The sequence below is a fragment of the Cyrtonyx montezumae genome, unplaced genomic scaffold (genome assembly GCF_038088225.1).
Source record: "Cyrtonyx montezumae isolate F1298 unplaced genomic scaffold, pur_monq_1.0 scaffold_24, whole genome shotgun sequence".
NCBI lineage: Eukaryota > Metazoa > Chordata > Aves > Galliformes > Odontophoridae > Cyrtonyx > Cyrtonyx montezumae.
The window spans coordinates 9252201-9275289 of record NW_027071981.1 but is presented as its reverse complement, the minus strand read 5'-3'; the positions used below and the strand labels follow the sequence as shown (position 1 = coordinate 9275289).

The following is a 23089-nucleotide window of genomic DNA, read 5'->3' as shown; positions in this document are numbered from 1 at the left end:
CTCAAACAGCAGCTCACAAGGAGCTCAGACTGTTGTGGACAGGAGTGATGCACCTCAGGACATCGGGGTCCCTAGAGGCTGTTTGTGCCAAATGAAGAGTTTTCCCTTGTTTACTGGAGCTTTGGCTAGGCTGATGTATTTTTATGTTTCTCCTGTCCTCCTTTGTATCAACGCCTAACTCCAAGGAAGGGGCACGGCAGTGCTCTGAGATGAACACTTGGTTAGGGATTAGGGTGGCATGATCCTGCCTAGGGAAGAGAGGGGAGTCTTCATGGCAGCTATGGCTCCTCACAGTGCTGAGTTCTCTCTGCCGACAGCAATGGGGCCCCAGGGAACAGCATGGAGCTGTGTCAGGGAAGGGTTGGAGGTGAGGGAAAAGCTCTGCCCCCCAGAGCAGTGAGCATGGCCCAGGTCACTATGTCCAGTGGACATAGCCCCAGTGCTGGAGCTCAGGGAGCGTTGAAACACCACTCTCAGATAAAGGGTTTGAGTGGTGCTGTGTGAAGCTGGGCTCAGTTATCCTTGTAGATCCCTTCCAACTCAGTGTATTCTATGATTCTGTAATTCTACCAAAACTGGGCTTGTGGAGCTATAAAAGCCACAACTATTTCCAGCCTCTGAAAAAGTGGGTGCAAGTGGGTGGCTGGCTGCTGCCAGACTGCTGTGTGCCAGCCCTGGTGCAAGTGGCCCTACCCCATCCTTGTTTTCTCCTCATCTCCTTATTTTGGGTGCTTGGTTGCTTTTATGTCCGTGCAATGAGGCTCTCTGCTGTTTGGCTGATGTTTATGACTGTCCTTCAGTGTGATGACATGCTTTGTTTCTGCTGGTGCTCCCAGCACTGCAAGTGATGGAGACAGTCCCCAGGAGGGAGAGCAGGCTTTTGTGTATAACTGTATGTTGTGCCTGTCCTGCTCGTGTCAGACTATATGAAGCTAAAATAAAAACAAATTTCATTTTAGCGAAGGCTTATGTTTTATATTTTAGGCTGGTAAACAAGGGAGTGAATCAGGAGCCACTTTTAGCTCCTGCTGCCCACTGCCTTTCTTCTTTGGCACCCACCTGGGCTGGATGGAGTGCCTTTCCTGCTCTTCCAACTGCTTTCAGCTCAGGGAATAATCCATAAAGTGATTATTAGTGGATGATTTTTTCTTGTGTTTCCTTGTGAACTCTCACAGTTCATTTTGAAAACCTTCAGCCCATGTCTGAGGGCAGAGCTGTCCTGGGGGAAGCCTCATATGCTCATCAACCGGGGATGCTTTTTCCTCCTTCCTGCTCCAGTGATCCCTGCTCTACTGTAATCACACAATTATTATGCCATTAATATGTCATATTCACGGAAATCCACATAAACAAAGCATTACTGGTTGCCAGAAGATTGTATTCTTTGCTGCTAATGACCTGCTATTCCCCCACAGCACAGCACCACTCCCCCTTCTTTAGTTTCTGATCTGTGATTTAAGCAGCAGATGACAGAGTACACCTTTGCACTGCAGGACTTGTGATCATTACAGCGCTGTTGTGGTGGAAAGCTATCCCTGTGCCTGGCCTTGGTTTGTTGTTTGACCTGTTATTTGTTATTGTTGGGATTTGGAGGTAATTTTGACCGAGTGCTAAAGGAGGGGATTCTCCCCAAGCTGCATTCTCATTATGGGGCATCCCTGCCACGTGATGGGATGCAGTAGGTGCTCCCTGCAATGGATAAGAAAATGCAACAAAGGCATTGCAGGGTGCAGCATGGGGTAGAGGGGGAGCTTCCTAGCACTTGTATCCAGAGCTACTCATTTTTTTCATATCTTTTTCCACTCTTTCTTGTGGATTCATTCAGTCTCAAACTCTTTAAGCATTGACTGTGTTTCCTATAATTAATACTAGCCATTAAACTGCAGTGCTGAAAGAGAAATTACCTAATTCCAAGGAAAAACAATGAAAATTTATTACTTGTACATGAGAGAAAATGAATATGAAGCTTAGGGAGAGGAACTGTGTGGAAGATAGAAAGGCAAGTAGAGTATTGACTTAATTCTTTTCTAGTGCAGGGTAATTTGGTTTCTAAAGTGAGTTAGATCACAATAAATTAAATTTAGATTTCTGCACATCACTTAAATAACTCCTAAGACAGGACTCTAGAGCAAGAAAGAGCTGATAATATGTGGGGGAAATATTACAATTAAGACCTCATCCAGTGACCCAGAACTGATGTCCTGTCTCTAGGTGGGTGAAGGGATTTCCTCCTTCTGCTTCACCTTGCCTTCCCCTTCCCTGTTTGCGTGCTTAGTACTGAGTCCTCTAGCTGTGGGTCCTCATCTGAGGATGCTGCCTTGATTTTGGCTATGGTTGCATGTGTGAATTTTCCAGCTGAGAAGGAGGGCTAGTTTTATAACAAAATAACTCTTTAATCTTTGGTGTCGTGCGCTCTTGATCTTGGATGTATATTTAGCTACCAGATTTTGGAAACATGCAACTGATTGATAGCTTTCCTCAACACAAGAGGGAGAAGGCTGAGAGCCAGATGAATCAAAGTGGGCTGGGGAGTTTCAGGAGGAAATGTTGCAAGTGTATTGGGTGTTCACTGCAGAGATGTGTGAAGAGTGCAGCAGGCCTGGGGGTAGCTAGCAAACAGCATTTTCCTGACCCACAGCAGCCTTCCCACTTGAGCTTGTCAGAGCCGTTCCTGAATGGTGTGCTTCCAGCTGCTCTGAGCCTATTGGGTTTAACTGACATTTAAATATACACAGAGACATGTAACCGCCTTAAGTGCTCTATGCCCATATTTAAAATCCATTTCTCATATCGAGTTTGATTTAAAACAAATAAACAAAAAACCAACACCTAGTTTTGCTTTTCTTCCTAGCGTTAAAATTTAGGTGGCAGTTGTTTTAACACAGCGAGTCCCCCTGGGCACATCATGAAATCTTTATAAACTTGAGGGCTTCGGTGGAGCTGTGATGCAATCGGCTCGCTTTTCCCTGATCTTTTACTGCGACAGTAAATCATGTTTTGCAGGATGCCGTAGAAAAAAACCAACATAAACAGTATTTATCACCCAGTCTACATCGGTCCTCCCGAAAACCCACAGACGGTTTACGTACGTTCCTCTGCTCGTAAACCTTCCGGGCTGTGGTGACCTGATCATTTTAATAACTCTCTCCTGGTCTCTGATCCTTTTCTCCGAGTCCAGCTGGTGGTTCAGGGGTTTCTTTGGGTCTTTCTTGTAGTGGAGGAGCTGCAGAGAAAGCTGCGAGGTTATGCAATAGGGGAATAACTACCCCATAACCTATAAGGCCCTGGCTCTACCAGCGTTTTGGGGAGAGTCCCTTGAAGCAGGGTGCTTGCTGGGCACTGTGCTCTGGGGGTGCCAGCGTGGTCCTGCAGTGGTGCTGGTTGTTGGCTGGTGAGCAGCAGCAGGGGGTCCCTCCTCCCTATCCTGTTAACACAGCGAGCGTGCTGTCACATGTGAGTAAAATCAATTACAGGATAAAAATCACCCATCTCAGAAGCTTCATTTTCACTATTAGCAGGCAAAATCGGCTTTGAGATGGTGTTAACAGAAGGAAAAAAAAAAAAAAGAAAAAAAAAAGGAGGGAAAAAAAAAAGAAAAAGGAGTAAAGATCAATTATCGGATAAGATCAGAATTTTCTTAGGGGCTGAGACATCTGTGAATGTTTGAATCTCCCTGCATTACGTGCTGAGATCAAAGAGCCTGTGCTGCTGGAATGATGCGATCTTATCAGCGCTGCGTTGTGCTCCTGGCCTGGTGCCACTGGGGGATGCTCGGCCCCTGCCAGCTGTCACGGTCAGTGAGCGGCCCCAAAGAGCATCTCTGTCCCTTTTGCTTGGCACTCTGGAAGGGGATGGTGTGGCAGGGCTGCACTCCTCAGCAGGCCTTTGTGTTTGTCTGCATTTTCTGAGACTAGGGAGCAGGACCGGCCAGAGATGGGGGTGTTTGGTTAGAAATGAATCACTCCAAACTCAAGCGACCAAATCCTCTGTAGCACATCACTATGAGACAGTAGGGAAGAAGAAAACAAGAAAAGAAGCCTGGCTCGGGGCTGCCCAACCTCTGGAGCGGGGCTGGGTGCTCCTTCCTGTCTCTAATGGGGCTGACTTTGTGCGCGCAGGGCTCGGAGGCGGACTGGGACGACCTGTGGGATCAGTTTGAAGAGCGGAGATACCTGAGCGCTCGGAAGTGGAAGGGCGGAGAGGACCCCTACCGGCTCCATGCCTTTAACCAGCGCGAGAGCGAGAGGATGCCCAGTGACCGTGCCGTCCGTGACACCCGTCACCACAGGTGCTGCCCCCACCGCCCTCCCCTGGGATGTCAGGCACTGCGGGGGGACCACAGCCCTGCTGGGGGGGTTAGGGCAAGGGCACAGTGTGTCCAGCGAGATGTGCTTGTTTTCTTGCCCCAGTAGCTTGCTGATTTGAGAACGGTTTCAGGTAGTTAGCATCGTGCTTGTTCAACTCACCGGTGGTTGTCCAAATCCAGGTGGATTCTCATTGATAACACAGAAAAGTAATGATTTTTCAATGAAGGCAAGTTTTTCTTGTCTTTCTTTGTCAATTCTTATGCACCCAAAAGCAGGGATAGGATGAGAGGTAGCGGCCTTAGGTTGCACAGTGGAGATTCAAGTTGAATATTAGGAAGAAATTTCTTCTCACAATGAGTAGTGAGGCATTGGCATGGACTGCCCAGGGAGGTGGAGGAGAAACCGCCCCTGGAGTTGTTCAAGAACCATGGAGATGTGTCACTGAGGGACGTGGTCAATAGGCAATATTGGTGGTAGATGGAAGGTTGGACTAGGTGATTTTAGAGGTCTTTTCCAACCTTAATAATTCTATAATTCTACAATTTAAAGGAACTACTGAGCACTATAAGATTCACTGAGAAACGAGGGGAAGTGGCAACAGCAATATGTTATTCAGTCTTTATTTTTCTCATCTTCAAGAAACCACGTTATGTGAGTGGATAGTAGTGTACCATTTTCTTGATGTGGGGATGTTAGAGGGGGATCTGGGCCCTTTGAATGGGTTTCATTTTGTCTGGGTTGTATTTTTAAGATCAAATCTTTCACTTTATTTATTGTCAGGTGTGGTAATCTTGAATCTGTCAATTAAAAACATTACTTCCTATGTAAATACATTATCCCAAGATCATAAGGAGAGAAAGAAAAAGAAAACTTTTATTTATTTCTTTTTCTCTCTAGAAAAGCAGAAACAGGTTTGTGTGATATGTGTGTGCAGGAGCATATCACTGTGGTGGGCATAGTCTTTGTAGGTGTTGGGAACTCATGTTTTGTGAAGGAGGCCCTGAGATGGTGCAAATGGATGAAACAGCTGCTTGGCAGCTGTTTCACTCTGCAGAGAGAGGAGTTCATGGGAGGGCTGTAAAAGAATATTGCAGAGTGAGTGGGAGAGGTAAGAACTTACTGGGTTACTTCTTTTAGCAGCTCCAACACCATAAGCATCAAAAACATCCTTTGGCACCCAGGAAAGTCTCCTCGGCACTTTGTCTGAAATGACAACAGCTCTCCATCCCTATAGTAGTCAGTGGTGTTTATTTATTTATTTGTTAGTACTATTTATCTTCCTAGTCCCTTTCCATCAAATGCTCCTTTCTCCAGAACGGGGCTAACAGCCTTGATAGACACCTATTAGAGTAGATCAGAGAGTGAGCATGCTATTTCTGGAGAGAATTAACCCCAAGGATATTAACCATCTGACCTACTAAGAAAGAAGGTAGACTCAGCTGCCCCTGGCTGCACCCCAGTTGTGGTGGCAGCCACCTCATTCCCAGGGATGAGGAAAGAGAAGTTAAGGAAGAAGTGAAGGCACAGTATGTGGGAGGGGCTGGTGTTAATTGTGTTTGCTTCCAGATTCCTTAATGCAGTAATTGGATTCCGATTTATTGAATACATCTGAGCAGTGCTGTAGATGCTGCACGATGAGCTAAGTGATAGAGAGCAGCCATGAAGGAAACAGGGCTGCTGGAGATCTTGGGAGAGTTGGGTGCTGAACAGGTTGATGGAGGAGGGAGAAAGGGTCCTGGCGTGGTGGCCTGGGGGAAGAGGAAAGTGCAGAGTTCAAAAAGTCCCATGTAGGAGGAAATATCTGCTGATAATGCATGTGCTTAAGGAGCTGTTGCAGCTGGTGCTCCAGCTGTTCCTGAGGAAAGCTGCATCCTACAATGTGCCCTGCTCCAGTGCAGTGCTGTGCAAAGAGCCTTGCCAAAGGGCTCCCCAGCTGCCATCCCCAGTGAGATTTCACGTAACAAGCAAGAAGTCTTAGGGGACACTTTGCTCATCTCTGAAGCACATCCTCTGGATGAGCAGGCCTCCTACAGCCTCTCAACCAAGCATTGGTGCCCAAAGCAGCCTGCTCTGCTCTCCCACCAGGTTTTCAACATTTCTTTTCTTGTATCCCCTTTGTAAGTCTTGCTGCTGTCACATGTCATACAGACGTGCAAGACAAAATGATGCCCAGAGAGTGCAGTCTGAGTGCCCAGGACATGAGGAGACTCCTCTTAAAGCTTCTCTTTTGGATGTTTCACCAGGACTATTTCCTTGCCGTATTTTTATTTTTGCTAACTAAGCAAAACATTAAGAATCTACAACAGCTGAATGTACAAAACCTGGCATGGTCTGAGCAGCAAGCTCCTTGTCAGAAGATCACACAGAGGGCAAATACATTTCATGGTGTGTGATGTGGCATGGGCAGCCAGTTGCTTAGCAATATTTGCTGGAGAGTTTTTTGTTTTTAAATTGTAGCCAGATTTCGGACCGAGAGGAATTGCAGTGATGGATGGAATCAGAGCTGGAGAAACCATTGCAGCTCCTTTTGCCTTCATAGGTGATTTCAGACCCCGCTGCGGGCAGTGTCTGTGGCCAGAGTGTAGCTCTTGGTGACCTACCTGCACATCCATTCTTTTAATTGCACTGCTGGTTATTCACCAAGCAAGCTCTTGGACCATGTGAAGGGATGCCTTTCCCAAGGAAAGAGCAGTGTGGCATCCTGTGATGATTATCTCATCCCCACCAAGAGTTAAGACTAAGAAATTCCCGTGCTCACAGCACCAGCTTGGGCCCTGGTGCAGTTGGCACATCCAAGCTGTGCGTGAGTATCGCTTGTTGCTGGGGTAGGTGGCTGATTCCTTTAACTGCTGTGGTCACAGTTGGCTTGGGACACCTCACTGCCACTTCCTACCTTCAGCATCAGGTGAGTTGCCATCATATAATTACAGAATGACTTGAGATGGAAAGGACCCTAAAGCCCACTCTACTCCAATCCAATCCCAGCTGTGGGCAGGGTTGCTCTCCACAAGCTCGGGCTGCCCAGGGCCCATCCAACCTGGCCTTGGGCACCTCCAGGGATGGGGAACCCACAGCTCTGGGCAGCAGTGCCAGGACCTCACCACCCCCTGAGTATCATACATACGTGCATAGGGAGCAAGTCTTAGGTTTTCAGAATGGCTCTGCGGTTTTGGAAGCCAGCAGGGAGTGTGCCTTACCCAGAGCCAGAAGAACGAGCCTGAGCAGGGATTTCTGCTCACTGGTGGGGGAGAAGCAGATGGATAAATGTGGGGACAAGATCAACAAGTGTTGCAGCAGTGTCTGGAGATGTAAGAACTTCCATCAGACTTTGCTAGCAACTGTAATGTGTTTGACTGTACAAAGAATGTTAGCCAGCCTCAGGCATCTCCTACTGCCTGTTTTATTCTGTTCCCCCTGCTTCTGCTTCCGCAGCTCTGATACAAGTTTTGTAGTCTTGTCTCGAGCTGGCATTGCAGGGAGGACAAAGACAGAGCCCTACTCAATCCTGGCACAAGGCAATAATCCTCTGAATTTCTGAAGCTGCCTGAGTCCCAAGTGTTTTATGAGAGGCCATATCTTCCCAGCTGAACTTGAATTTTACAATTGCTGGAGGGGGTGCATTTGTGTGCATATGTGCATGTCTGAGAGAGAGCAAGCAGCTGCTGAAATCAAGTTGTGGTTGAGAAGAGAGCCTTGCAGGCATGCTGGCAGGTTTGGAGGTTGGGCATTGCATCATCTGCTGACATGGCGAGTGTTCCTACAGCCATGAACTTGATCACATGGACTTGCTCACTATTGAACTCTTACCTTGCAGACTGTCATGTTCCCTTCACCAGCAACAGTGCATACCATAAGATTTTCTCCTTGTTTTTGATGACACAGCCTTTGATCTAATGTTTTTAAGATCTCCTTGCGTTTCTCACATTGCTCAGTAGCTAGCATGTGCCTGAAGCTCTCTAACTCCAACCTGGACGTGACTGGATGCAAAGGGGTATGGCTCTCTTCTTCCTTTTGTGGTTCTTTATTTGCTTATCACTTTATTAGCTATATCACTTATGATGTCCAAAGCAGGACGCTGAGAATGTTGAGATTTGCAGTTGTTGGCAGCTAAGCAAAGAGGGCAGTACAGGCCTTCATTGCTATTAATCAGAAATAAGCACTTCATAAAATCTTAAAATAATTCTGCTTGGAAGACACCAGCTTCCTGCCTGAAGCAGGGCTGGCTATGAAATCAGACCAGGTTCCTTTCCTGTTGCAGAAACCACAGTGACCTCTAGGTCTCTTGCCTGTCTTGTGGATCAGAGTTTTGCAACATGATTTAAAAACCTTGATTGCAGCACGTGTATTTGTAGCTGCCTCTTATCTGTGTGTTAAGCTTTGAAACTGATTGAGTAGCCATCCTTACATTACCCGTGTCTGTCTTATCCTGCAGATGCTGCAGGCTCCAGTCATCCTCAGTCAATGCATTCAAATGAGAGGAGGATGTGGCACACACCAAAGCAGGCTTGATAAAGCCTCCTGTCCTTACTGCCTGCCATGCAGTGACTGCACTGCACTGCACTGCAACAACTGCTCAGGCTCTGCTGCAGAAACTCAATATCTCATCTGCCTGAAAAGGGGGAAAACTATTTCCATTTTAGTTAAATTTCCCATTCTCCTGCTTCTGCTGGATCTGGCCTGGAGGTGCTTAGCCAAAGGGAAGCACTCCGTGAGCAGCATCCCTAAATAGCATCTTGGGCCTAATCACCTTTAAGACAGTTGTAATCTAGGCGAGCCCCACTGGCATCACAGGGAGATTATCCAGTTTCACACTGGTATCAAAGAGATCAAAACCTGCTCGTGGACGTGCAGGCTTCCTGAAAACGCTTTGATGTTAGTATAGCAAAATTACTCAGCATCAAGCCTTGAGTGAAGTGCTTTGAAATACTGGAGGTGAAAGACTTGACTTTTGCTGCTGTTTAGCCCAGATGTGGGGACAGCTGGAAAGAAGTTGGTGAAGTGATGGGTCTCCTTGGGGACCTGTGGGCTGTGATTTGGGCTGGAAGCACACAGTCCTGGCCAACAGATGGTATGTGGCCAGGGCCTCATCTTGGGAATGGCTGTGACAGCATCGGTGATGCTTCCTGCAGCGTTTTTATTGTCTGGTGGTCTGTGGATCATCATCTCAGGCAGTGGAGGAGACCTGATGGTTTCAGGGTGCAAAACTCAATGAATGCGATGATCTTTTTCAAATATCTCTTTTTATTTCATCTTTTCTGAAGCTTTTTTTTTTTTCCATTTAGTGGAAAGATGTGTCAAGGAAGGACTGTATAAAATGTGATTTAGTGGGCTTAAGTGCTGAGAAGTTGTATCTCCCCTAAGATAGCTTTAAACAGAAATGGTACTGGAATAAGATGCTACAGTGGAGGGGGCAGTTAAGGGACAGAGTTTGTTGTGAATCAATCACAGATACTGTAGGGAAATGGCAAATGTTGATCCTTATTCTGCAGCTGTAGATTTGAAGTGTTGTTCTTTGCCTTTATCCTAAATGAAAAGGACGAGGGAGACCTTCGGGAAGGAGTTCAGGAGTGAGGTAGTCTGTGTAAGGATCTGATGGAAACATATAGGCGAATGTTCTAAGTGCATGAGGATGTGTCACTTTAGGGACTGTTACTCATTTCTTCTGGAGGGCAAAGCTAGTCATATCTGAAAGTACAGGAAAGACCTGTGCTGGGAGAGTGAGTTATGGCACCTGTCTCTACAGCAAGGAGAAACTGCTCCTGAGCTGTGTGTTCTTGGCTAAAAGCAATCTGTAGGACGTGGGGGATCAGCTGAGCCTGTCAGACATCGGTGTCCTGCAGATTCCTGCTTTCCTAGCCCAGATCCTGGCAGAGGGGTGATTCTGGACTGACCCAGGCAATGCCAGGGTGTAACAGTAGATTTTCTATCTTCTGCGCCTTGTGTTTTTTGTGTTCTTGTGTTCATTCAAGCTGACCCTTGTGTCAGCCCTTCATTGCTTTTCTGGGTGTAAAGAGCATTGGCACGGGACAGACATCCTCCTGAGATGAGTTGAGGGGGGGGCACCTTTTATTTATTTGGACTGGTATTTTGCTAGCCAAAAATTGCAGAGAAAAACAAGTGAAAGAGCTTCTGCCCCTCCCCCAAAGGACAGATTTTCTTCACCTAAGTTATTTTGGTTTTATTTCCTCATGAGACAGCTTTGATTTTGCTTTGGAAATTCCATACCCCCCCATCCCCCGCTATTACATTTTGCCAAGAAAAATGTGCACAAAATACTTCAGGGTCGATTGAAAATGATTCTTCCTTTGTTCTTTTCCAATTTCTTCATTCACTCACAGAAGGCAAAAAATGAGAGAAAGAAGTTTGTTCAGTTCTCAGCAGCCCTGTGAGGAGATGATGTGCTTTGAATCCTCTGACGAGGACAGCTGTGTGTGCAGTGGATCGGGGATTTTCTTGTTGTGCAGATGTTGGGGAGCAACGAGGCTGCCCCAGCACAACCACAGCTGAGGTGCCCGCAGACAAAGTGCCAGAGCTGATGCTTAAAGGCTCTTGGTTGAATCCCAGCACCTTGATTTAAAGCACACCCTGTCACTAAGAGCATGGACTAGGAAGAGTGGAAGATGTACAGCCTTTGAAGCAGAGTTTTTTTTCCCATGCTAATATTCCCCTGTGAGTTAGTGTTGAAAAGCAGCTGCTGCTTAGATGTGCTGTCAGCCCAAACTTGAGGTAGTGGCCATCCATCCATCAGTGCCACATGTCTCTCCAGCCTCTTATCTCTCGCTCAGACCCTCAGGAAATGGATGAGCTGGTACTGCCAAGGCTAATTATTCCTGCAGGCAGAAGACATGATAAAATATTAACCTTTTTCAACAACAGAGCCCCAGTTAATTAGATCCACTTCTGTGACACATTCACCCGGAGATAAAAGCTCATCTCCAGGAATCTGGCTGTGTGCAGTGATCTCTCTGTGTGTCATGATGGGAGGAGGAGATGGGTGGTAGGAGGATGAAGCCAGCTGGGAATTTAATAAAAGCCAGTGACCTGCCAGTCACTGTGCCCTGAGGAAGAACCACTCCGTTTTGATGTGAGGATGTGAGCAGCAGATTGACACAAGTACCACTGCCTTCATCTAAGCCGCTGAAGCTCGGCATGGAGGCAGAATAGGGGCTGGAAGGATCTGTTCAGTTCACCTTGCCTGGGTTATGGCTGCGTTGTCAGTTTGGGGACTATGCCAGTGGACAGGAGCTGGCCAAGTCGGCTGAGTAATTGTGTTTTGCTTTGTTGATTCTTGAAGAAAAATTCAAAACAGGAGTTAGCAATTTCAGGCTAAACCAAAAGCGAAGCTCTTAGGGAATCTAACAGTAAGAATACGGGAAGATGTAAGGCTTAACTGATCTGTTTTTCTCACCATGCAAAAGCAAATCTTTCATTTAGATCTCAAATGTTTTTGACACTCTTAGTCATCTGAAAATGACAGGCTGTATTTAAAAGCAAGCAATTTCTAAAATCAGATAAAAAGAATGTGTTGGACTTCTAGGGAACAAATGATGCGGTGGAGCAGAAGCAGTGCTGCCATGTGTGCTGCGTTCCCAGCATCTGCAGGAGACGTCAGTGGGGAAGCAAAGCACAGCTGTGCTGCACTGGGAGATCCCTGGGCACCTTTTTGGGGATGGAGCTGGTGGTGGCTTCTGGTGTGTCCCTGTGGGTGTGTTTTCAAGCACCCCCCTTTTCTCCAGGTTCCCCAGGTGTGTTGACCATTCCTCTATGGAGACTTTGTGTTTCCTCTTTGAATTCCAGGTGCCTCCATCTTTATGAGACAGAGAGGATCCTATATTTTGGGGGGAAGAGAAAGCACAACCTAAACCATTGCAGGGCCCACAAGTGATTTCAGAGGATGGATATTGCTTCATCACCAAGTGCTTTGGTGCTCCAAGGGTGCTATCGATTGCTCTCTGCTAGAGCCTCCTTCTTCCTTTGACTGCTATAACGTATTGACTACTTGTCTTATAATTATTATGTGCCATTGATTACTTTGATAGCTTGCTCTGAGCAATTCTGACAGAATAAAGTTGTTTGTTTTAACTTTCATGCTTGTCGCAGTGTTTCTATTGACCCGATATGTTTACCTAGACTGAAATCGAAGTTGGGTATTAGCAAGCAATGGAACTAATTCTCTGAGGTTTGCTACGGTTGATAGTTCAGGCTATGAGACAGTTTCTTCAAGCTTTTTTTTTTCCAGCTAACCAGAACTATAAAATGCTATTCCATCAACCAAAAGCACCATCACAGCCAATATCTCTGGGCAATTTGGTTGTATTTGTGCTGTAAGCACCTGCATACTGTGTCCAAAGCCACCCCTAAGCTGTGATAGCTCAAGAACACAGACTGAAATGTTCCTGAGCTATCACAGCATAGGGGAGGGTGGCTTTGTGTATCTCCAGTTCTGGCTAAGGAGGTGTGGTGAGGTCAGAGTCCTCTGCTTTGGTTTGCTATGTGGTGCCAGGAAGTTCTGGTTGGAAGGCATTCTCCCTAATGAATAAAGACCCTCTTAAATGTAACTTGAGGTTGTCTTGGCTTGTAAAGGTCTTTAGTAAATGATTGGTGGTTTTCAGAAAGGTCTAAGGGCCAGATTTTGCTTTTATTTCCAACAGGAAACATCCTTTGATGTTCCAATGAATGACATTAGATATTTGATAATTGTTAAAAATTCTACTGAAAAGGAAGTGTTTGGTTTTAATTTATTTTTCTTTTTACTTACTTACACTGTTTTTTTGGGGTTTTTTTTTTTGCTTCATTTCTGAGAAAGGAAAGAAAGGTGGTGTCCTGGTTTCATCTGACATAGTTAATTTTCTTCATAGTAGCTGATACGCTGCTATGATTTGGATTTAGGGTGGGAATACTGTTGGTAACGCACTGATGTTTTATTTGTTGCTGAGCAGTGCTTGTATTAAGTTAGGGACTGTCCAACTTCTTGTGCTGCCCTGCCAGCAAAGGAGAGCACGAGGAGCTGGAAAGGGACAGAACCACGACAGCTGACCCAAACTGGCCCAGAGATGTCCTGAACTCTGTGGCATCATGCAAAGCAATAACATGAGGGGTGTTGACCAGGGAGGCTGCCATTGCTCAGGGACAAACTGAGCGTCAGTCAGGTTGTAGTGAGAGCTGTATTGTTCTAAACTTGCTTCCTTTAGTCTTGTTATTGATTTTTGATTGTTTATATTTCCTTTTCTTTCTTTCTTATTAAGCTGCATTTCCCTGTTTTTCCCCCATTCTGTTGCACAGGGGGGGGAGTGAGTGACTGGCTGTGTGGTGCTGAGCTATTTGTCAGGTTAAATCACAATGTGTTGGAGGGGATCAAAAAACAATACAGGCCCTGAGTCAGTGTGGAGGGCCCAAGAAGCCTGAAATATTCATGAGTTTCTTTGAAAATCAAGATGTACAATCTCGTTTAACTTGATTTTGAATGCAGCTATATTAGTCTCTCTTTCCATTTGAGCAGATTCTTTTTATTCTCCTCCCATTTTCCAAAGATTAAAATCCAGTGAATTTTTAATAAATTATTAATGCATCATCTTGTCTGTAGGTTCACAGGCAAGCAGAACGTCAAGTGCACAGAAGGCTGTTTTTTTTCCTTCTTGCTTTTCTCCCTTTCTCCAAATGTAGTTGTTGGATTAATTCTTTTGTTATCTATCTTTCAGGGAAAAGAAAGATAAAGGGAAGGAAGGAAGAAAAAGCAGGAAGGAAAGAAAGAAAACCGGTAGAGGGAGCAACTTAAAAGAAATACTAATTGTGCTCCAGATAAATTTAGCTCTGCTACAGCTTCCAGAAGCTACGTAAGAAAATCCCTTCCTTGGCTAACCTGCTGTTGAGATGAACCCCAGTTCCCTTTGTCAGTTTGAGTGATGGCCATTCAGGCATTTCTGATTCCCTGCTGGTGCTACTGGCTTGGCAGTATGTCTACCTTGGAGGGTGAGGAGACCTCCATCAGTGGCTGTCTTCTAGCTTTGGGGATTATTTTTTATTGCCTGTTTTCTAGTGTTTTTATAGTACCTTGAGCCACAGAAGGGTGAGTTGTTTCCTTGCTTGAACGTGATCTTCTGTGAACCTACTCTACAGCCCAAACTAGTTTGGAACACCAGCAGTGTTTTCCTGATGGTCTTCCTTAGTATTATCCCATTGCATCTAGTTAACTCATGCCAAATAATTCCTCGTCAGCTCTGATGTTAATCACTACTGAATATTTATTGCAGGTTGCGCTGTGTGTTCTCACCCTTGCTCAAACCTCTGTGCATCCCATGGTGTCCACTTGACCAGAGATTTTCAAGAAGATCCAAGAATAGTTATTGTGGTGACGTTTCCTGAAGAAAGCAATGCCAACCCCTCTGTGTGCATTGACTGGTGTTGTGTGCACAACTGAACTGTCACATCCCATTATTACTGTTTGGTGTGACTCATATATTGACTGCAATGTGAAAAGTATTGTATTTCCCATCTCTGGAGAGCATAGAGTGATGATGTTTTGAAAGAGAGATGTCACCAAGGTGCCCACAGGTCCTACCCATCCCTACAAGTGTGTTGAGCTTGGGCAAGTTCAGTAGTGGCCACAGCAAGACAGCTCTCTTCTCACCTCCCAAGCCACTGCTTGATTTCCTACACCAGATTGCTTTATCCCTCCTGCAGTAATTTTAGTTTTCCTCTATGGGATCCATTTTTCACACTTGATTGGCTGTCAAGTCTTAGTTCTGTTTCCTCTGAAGTCCTGGAGAGAGGAATTACAGTGAATACAACAAGCCTACAGAGTGCTGAGCTAGTTTTCAAGATAGAAATATAAAAAAGCCAAGGAGAGCTTTCTCTTCAGTTATGGGCTATCATCCATTTCCAGAAGGGCTCCCATCCTCCTGGTAAGGTATGAACACGTGTGAATGCATCCTTTCCTAGATGTCAGGTCTCTGTTCACTGGGTTGATGTGAACCCCGTGGCTGTGATGTGGAAGCAAACCCACAGTCTGAGGTGCACACTGTCTAGACCATTCTCCCACATGTTTTCAAGGAGAAAAGAGGGGGCTGCACAATGCTGTAGTTCCATCTGCTGCTCGAAACAAAAATGTGGAGAGCATGTTGAAGTGGATGGCAAGTGCCAAGGAAAAAACACATTCTAAATGAGGCTAGGGATGGACCAAGAAAGGCTGAGGTGTGGAGTTTTTCTCTGGTCACACTGTTACCACTGAGCTGCTTGCTCTGTGTTTCCAAGGCAGGCTTTGGTGTGTTGAGGGGTGCTGTGAGTCAGTTTAAACACAAGATGGGTTGAAATGCTCTGGAAGTTGATGTGTTTTTCCCCCTCAGGAAGACCTCTAGGTATGCAGGGTTGGCTGTGCATTGAGGCTGTGGGAGTGTTTGCTAACTTGATCAGGAGCAGGAGGGTCAAAAAAAGCCAACAGAAATGTCTTCAGAACGGTGTCTTGGGAGGTCTGTGAGGTGCTGAGGTGCCCTCAGCTGTAGCGCTGCCCAAGTCTGGGATTTTTCAAGAAGTCTTTGCAATTCTTGCAATGTATCAGCTTTGATTTTGAAATTATTTCAACTTTGAATGGGAAATAAACCTTAGGAAAGTAAAACTTTGCATTAAATGAGAGCTTGACTCCTTGGCTTCTGGGATAAAAGCAGAACAGTCTCTGCAGGTGAATGCTCTCTCTTAGGTTGTTTGAGCCTCTCCAGCTCCACTGAGCAAGTGCAGCTCCCACCTTGCAGGCTATTGCACATCCCTTCTGGCACTTGCAGTGCTAACACTGCTCCCCAGTCCTGCTGCAAGACTTTAAAATGCAATTTTAAATGACTTCAGCCTGTGAGCTTCGTCGCACTATAAAGATAAGCAACACAGTTGTTACAGTTTTGGGGAGGGACGTTGTTTTTAAGGAACAATCTTAATTTTTTTTTCAAACTATCTTTCTTGGTTTCCTGAAAGTGTTGTGGGTGTTTTGGGGCTTTTTTTTTTTTTGCTTCTATTTTTTTTCTTGCTGGCAATTGGGTGACCTATGAAATGCCATAAGCAGCACAAAACATTTATCCAGTGACAGCCTGAGGTAGCACAGGCAGCTCTTAGCAGGTTTATTTTCATTATTACAGCAATTTTAGGGCTGCATACTGCAATTTGCACTTGCAGTGAGGTATTAAATTGAAATTACCCCAGATGTAATTGTCACACAAAATAATTCTGGACATGGTGGATTTAATGCTTTTCCAAGCTGTGGTTTTTATTACTCAAGCAAGTGCCAAAAAACCACTTAAGCTGAAATCTGCTTTCTCAGGAGCCAGAATGTGTAGCTGTTGTTAAACTGGGCAGGGGGGTGGGGGGAAAGCAGGAAGAGGGCCAACAGGAGGAAAGAAACGTCATGTAATGCAGGGTGTGCAAGCAGCAGTGGTCACTGCCTACGCAGTAGTGGCAGCACAGTCATCCATCCCATCTTTGGGAAGTTACAAGCCTAATTGAACAGAAGTTAGGGGTGAGTCATAGAGCTGGTGGCCAAGCTTTGGACGTGTTTGTGTATGAAGTTTTAGCGCTTTCTGTGTGCGTGAGGTCTATTGGGCTGACGCAGCATGTTCAAATCTGGAGTTGTAAAAGCAAGCTGGCATGCACGGGAAACTTTCAGCACATCACTACAGGCTCAGCTGGTGTGCAATATCCCCAGCACTCCCACCGGTGGCTGATACGCACCCTGGAGCATTATTTATTAGCTTCTTAACTGTTGTAGTAACATTTTGATGGCTCGGTGTTTTCAACCCTCTTTCACTCTTCTCCTGAAATAGCTTCCCTTGTTAGCTACACACTCCCCCGCCTCGTGCTGGAAGTGAGTGGAAGGACACACAGCTCAAAACAGCTGGGAGATAATTGTGTATAAATAGCACGGGGAGAGCGACTGGTAGCGTCTGTCACAGCAGCTCTGCAAAGAAAGCGAGAGCCTGGCCCGTGCACAGAGCAGCAGCATTTTGCTTCTTGTAATGTCAGGTTGGGAACACTCAGCTGCAGTGTGTTACTGGGTGATGCAAGGGGCCAACAAGATGAGTAGCTCTGAATCAAAGAAACACTAAGGTTGGAAAAGGCTGCTAAGGTCATAATGTCCAACTGCCAACCCATCCCCACCATGCCCACTGGCCATGCTGCATCTCCACTGTTCTTATACACCTCCAGGGCTGGCAACTCCGCCACCTCCATGGGCAGCCTGTGCCACTGCCTCACCAACCTTTCTGAGAATAATTTCTTCCTAATATCCAACCTGAACCTCCCCTGATGGAATCCGAGGCCATTATTTCTTGTCCTGTTGCTGTTACCTGGGAGAAGAGGCCAACCCCCACTTTGACACAAACTCATTTCAGGTCATAATGGAGAGCAATAAGGTTTCCCCCAAGCCTCCCCTTCTCCAGACTGAACAACCACAGTTTCCTCAGTCACTCCCTGTTGGCACTTGTGCTCCAGACCCCTCACCAGCTTCATTGCTGGTGGACACACTCCAGCACCTCGATGTCTTTCTTGTAGTGAGAAGCCCACAGCACTCAAGGTGCAACCTCACCTGTGCCAAGTACAGAGAGATGATCACCTCCTTAGTCCTGCTGACTGCACTGTTTCTGACACAGAAGGGCATGGCCTGGTGCTGGTTAGTAATTCAGAAACATATTTTGCATCCCTGAGATGTGACTTTGATGGATGATCGTGTTGCCATATGGAGCAATGTTATCAACATTTCCACTGCATTTGGAGTGGGCCTGCACCTTTGGGGTCCTTTGAGGATGGACATTGCATTATAATTGGATGAATGATGATTTTTTTGGAAGTTGATGACTACACTAAAAGAACAGGGTTTCTTTTAGTTTCAGTCATGAGAAACAGGGCTTGTTTAAGCGAAGGCAGGATTTGGAAAAGGTTTTGAGTGGAACAGTAAGAAAGCAACAACTAAGTTAGTGTGTGCTGGAGAACCCTCTGCTCTTCTGTTCATGGAGTGACCTCTCACCTTGGATTTCAGCACCTGAGGGCTCTTCTCCTCTTTCTCTCCCTAGGTGCACAACTCTGCACTACCGCCAGGATCTCCCTCCCACCAGCATCGTCATCACCTTCCACAATGAGGCCAGGTCTACTCTGCTGAGGACCATTCGGAGGTAAGAGCTCTCTGTCTCCTGAGGAATAGTTGTAAATGCTTTTAGAAAGGGTGCATAGGCTGGAGCATTCCATGAAGAAAGGCAGAATGTGCCAGCACTCACTGCAGCAAAGTGAGTAGACCCACCAGCTATGATCTGAAACAATCAGCAGGGGAAATTGACGTGAAATTTTGCCTCTGAGAAGTAGGTTTTACAGAGAGATGCTTGGGAAGCAAGTAACTATGCTTGCTTTTCAGGGTCTAGTATTGGGCTCTCTTATGGGAGAGGCAAGAGATTATTACAGAGCCTGGAATAACAGCTTTTAAATGCAGCTGGGTACCATTGCTCAGCTCTGTGCTGTGTCCCTGTTGCTTAGGGATGGCCGCTGTTCTACAAATGTCTGCTCTGGTATTGCTGCTTGAGATTCTCCACTGAGTCATCCAGTGCTAGAAAGGCTTTACTAATTGAGAAGCTCTAATAGTACACACGCAGACAAGATTTTCAAGGATGGTTTCTGTTCTCTTCTGGCTGCACTTTGGAGTGCTCTGGGAACGTGGCCATTCTTTAATTTGTCGGTTTGTTCTTGGCTAGATTTTGCTGTAGTGGGTAGAGGCAAGGCTTCATTTTCAGTGCAGACTTTAAAAATCAATGTTTAATCCCAGCATGTGCCTTGCTGCAAGCTGTCTTGTGGGAAGATGCAGTGAAATGTGTCTGTCACGCTCTCGAGAGGCCTGTGTCCAGGTCTCAGCTGGTGTCTTCCCTTATGGAAAGCTGGGGTGTTCTCTGCTGTCTGCCAGTAATAAATATTTTACAGGCATGTTCCATGCCTGCATAGTGAGGGCTTGGTTAGCAAACCATAGGCTCTAAAGTTCTGTAGATACACAGGGGCAGCTCTTGTTTGTTTGCCAAGAATTCAGCCCTGCGCTGTTCACCATCGTGTCTTCAATGAGCGCTCCTCTAGAAGCAGCATCTATCCTCAGGTGGATGTGCTCCATGCCACAGGCTAGTTTGACAGTGCTGAAATTGAATTCCTGCTTTCCTTTATGCTTTCCTGCCCAATCCCATCTCCTTCACTTCACACTTAATCACTGCTTTATCTGCCTAGGGTGAGTGGATTTTGGGTGTGCACAGCATTGACACTTCATATTGTGTACCAGCTCCTTCATCCCAAACCTTCTCTTTTTACCTTTACAGTGCCCTGCTTGGGACTGTCATCCCCCAGACTCCACTGTAACAGGGATGGCAAGGCAAAGTCAAACACAGTCCTCTAGAGCATTTGTAATTTGGGAAGCGCGGGGACAGATTTTTGTCTCATCTCTCCCATATCTTGGCACTTGACTCTCCTGGCAATTATGATCAGGAGTGATGTTGCCACATGAGAGATATTAGACATTCCCCCTGCCTCTCTCTAGTTGCCATCCTGTGCTCTCATGAGCTGGCCTCTAGGAAATGACATTCCTTTCTCCTAGACCCTGTGGTTCGGAGATGACCTCCCAGCATCAAGCTTTCCTGTTTTCCTTCTGGATGCAACACTTTCCTGTGGTCTCCCACCACGTGCTGAGGCTGAGCTGCACAGCAGGTTCCGTGGTTGCACTTGGCTCCTGGTAGGGATGGCAGTTCTCTAGCCCATGATGCAGAGATGCCAGCGTGCAGCCTCTGCAGCAGCCCTTACACCAGGCACGTCGCAGGCGTTTGAGACACTCTGCTGATGAGCCATTTGCGTCATCCAAACTGCTGAGAAAAGCCAGCGGGCTATGTGGAATAATGGATTAATTAAAGGTTTCGTGATCTTTTCTCTGGCCATTTGCCAGTTGGAAGAATGAGGGGAAAAGAAAAGAAAAGAAAAAAGAAAACAACAAAAGCTAAGCTAATGGTATGCTCAAATCTCTGCAAATGAAGTTGTCAACATCTGTGAATGTATGTGTGCAGCTATTGTGCCCAGGTAGTAAGGACTGAGTTTCAGAAACAGAGAATTGGCCAGAGGGAAGGAGATGGTGATAGAGAAGTGGCTCTTCATATCTGTGGAAGCTGCTGCTGGGTTCCTGTTGGAGCTGATCACTTTTGGAGTGACCTCAAGCAAGTCTCTGATTCTGCACCTGTGTTCAGTTTCACCTACGTCCAGCTCTGAGGCTCATGGCATTAAAGATGGTGACCCTCCAGTAGCATGGAATGGGACTGCATGGGTAAACCCAGGAGGATCAAGGGGGAGAAGAAGCCACACTGAGAGCTTCTGGTAGCCCTTTTGGGGATCATTTTAATGTCTTTTTCTCCTTCTCTCTCTTTCCATCCTTCTCCACTGAGGAGATTGATTTATTCATGTATTTATTCCTCAGATTTGCAGCTGGAGACCTCAGAGTAGGAACAGGGAGGATTCATTATTTACCTTGTGCTGACAAACCAAAGCATGTCCTTTGGCAGACGTCCCAGTGCGAGTGCTGTGAATACCACATCCAATATTTAGATCCCTAATTAGTAGGTAGAATATTACACCTGTCATTTTCCTGGCGCTTGCAAGAAAGAAGGGCGATGCTCTGCACCACCAGCACCTCACTCCTGCTCATGTGCAGACACCTTGCCTGCATTCCAGTCCTCTCATAACAGGGAAATAGCGGAGCCAACACCTCCTTCCTCCAACAGCATGTAGCACTGTATAGGGTCTGTGCCATAATTGAAGTGAGGCTGATTAAAGGAGCAAAAGCAAGCCAGGTGTTGCTCAGAAACTGTATAATTAGCACTTTGGGCTATTTTTTTTTTGTTGTTGGAGATTTTTGTGTTGGTTTTTTGGGGTTTTTTTTGTTTTTTGCTTAAGCCCTGAACTTTTTTTTTTTTGTTTTAATTTGCTAATCATCTCTCACAGTGACTAAGTACACAGTGCCAAAAGCACTTTTACCTTTTGATGTTAACGTAAGAGAACTCTTGAATTTCAAAGAGTGTGGTGGGTATTCAAAAGAATAAAATGTGAAAGCTGCAGTGTAATCAAAGCTCATTATGGTTATTCTTGGTGTGATGTCTCTCTACCTCCATAATTAGTCATTTTCAGTTATTGAAGCAGTTCATTTTGGCGGGCATTTTCTCTTCTTTGCTCCCATCCTGATTTTGATAATTGTGACCCTTGGTCCTTCCGGGGCTCTATTTTACTCCCAAAAGCTTTCTCTCTGTCTTACTTTCCTCTCTCATTTTTTATTTTTTTATTTTTCCTCTAAGTCCCACTATGTTGCCATGGAGAGAATTAACAGGTTCATAGGTTAATGTCCACAAATCACCTCTGCAAAGCAACTAGTGTTTTGGGTGACAGTGCAAAAAAAAAACCAAACAAACCCAAAACAAAAGCCAACCTTCTGTTGTAGAGTTTGAACTGCTCTGTGAAAACATCTTTTATGAGTCAGGATGGCATTTGCATGGGTAGTTGTTTGGAGGGGGAGTTTTTGGATTTGATGTTTGTCTCTGGGTTGACTGGAAAGGATCTGGACAAATTGTCAGGGAAATCTTTCACTGGGACAGTGATGAGGTGCTGGCACAGGCTGCCCAGAGAGGTTGTGGGTGCCCCATCTGTGGAGGTGTTCAAGGCCAGGCTGGATGGGCCCTGAGCAGCCTGAGCTGGTGCCTGATTTCGTGGTTGGCAACCCTGCCTGTGGCATGGTGTTGGAATTGGATGGTCTTTGAGCCATTCTATGATTCTGTAAGATGCTGAAGAGTACAGAAGAACTGGATCTGATTGTGATAAGCTGAGTGTGAAAATCAGCATGGTTACAGCTGCATAACGTCTGCTCAATCCATTGAAACAAAAAATATTTTCCACACTAACTTTGCAAGATAATTCAGCAGAGAATCCAATCTTAATGGGTTGAATAAGCGTAAGCACCAGAAGCCATGTTGGTTTTTTTTGTTGTTTTTGAGGGTGGTTTAAGAAAGAAAGTATTGTGCTCTTGAGTTCCACAGAACTTAAAAGCTGTTTTGATTTGCTAGAGTATGTCCATCACTGCAGCAAATCTACCTACGGTTGATTTCAAGGAGAAGAAAATCTATAAATAACAGAAGAACTTCAAAGCACTATAATATTGTCTTGGGATTTTACCCATATAAATGCAAAAGAAAAAGAAAGTGCGCAGACAAAAAAAGAAGAATGCAGAATAACAACAACAACAAAATCAAAGCTAAGTAAAGTTCCATGAAGTAGAAAAGCTGGTATTAAATTTTTAAAAACGCTTTGTAGACTAACAAATTCCCAGAACATCAAAAATGTGGAGGACTCGGTGTCTCTGTTTTCCAGTCCTTCCTGAAAAGGTAGAAAATGTGTCGGAGAGGTGAATCTGGCTTTGCTGAAAAGCCATTTGGGGCTTGCAGATGGCTTTGGAGAGATTGGCAGGAGTAGTAATGAGCCCAAAGCTCACAGAAATGTGTGAACATCAGGTCCCTTAAAGCCATGATAGATCTCTGAAACAAGCTCATCAGAGCTTTCTTCAGTTGTTCTTTAGGATGGTGTCACTTCTCCAAAGCAATTGGAGGGGGTTAATCATGTAGGGAAAACAGACAGAGGCCTCCACTTGACTAACTTAAGCTGGGGTGATCTGTGCCTGGGAGAAGTCCTCCATGACTAAGAAGTAAATTTGCTGGAGTCCTGAATTTTTAGATGCCTGCAGTTAACTGGAGCAGACCTCA

General features: G+C 45.6%; 1 protein-coding gene across 3 annotated transcripts in view; it reads left to right on the top strand.

The window, feature by feature from the left end:
• The window catches only part of GALNT14 (polypeptide N-acetylgalactosaminyltransferase 14), a 67303-nt gene that overhangs the window by 21483 nt on the left and 22731 nt on the right, over positions 1–23089 (top strand). For all 3 annotated transcript variants that reach the window (XM_065739633.1, XM_065739632.1, XM_065739631.1), the window contains exons 2-3: positions 4119–4288; positions 18353–18451. In XM_065739633.1, coding sequence (XP_065595705.1) covers positions 4119–4288; positions 18353–18451 — 269 coding nt within the window. The remainder of the gene's footprint in view (positions 1–4118; positions 4289–18352; positions 18452–23089) is intronic.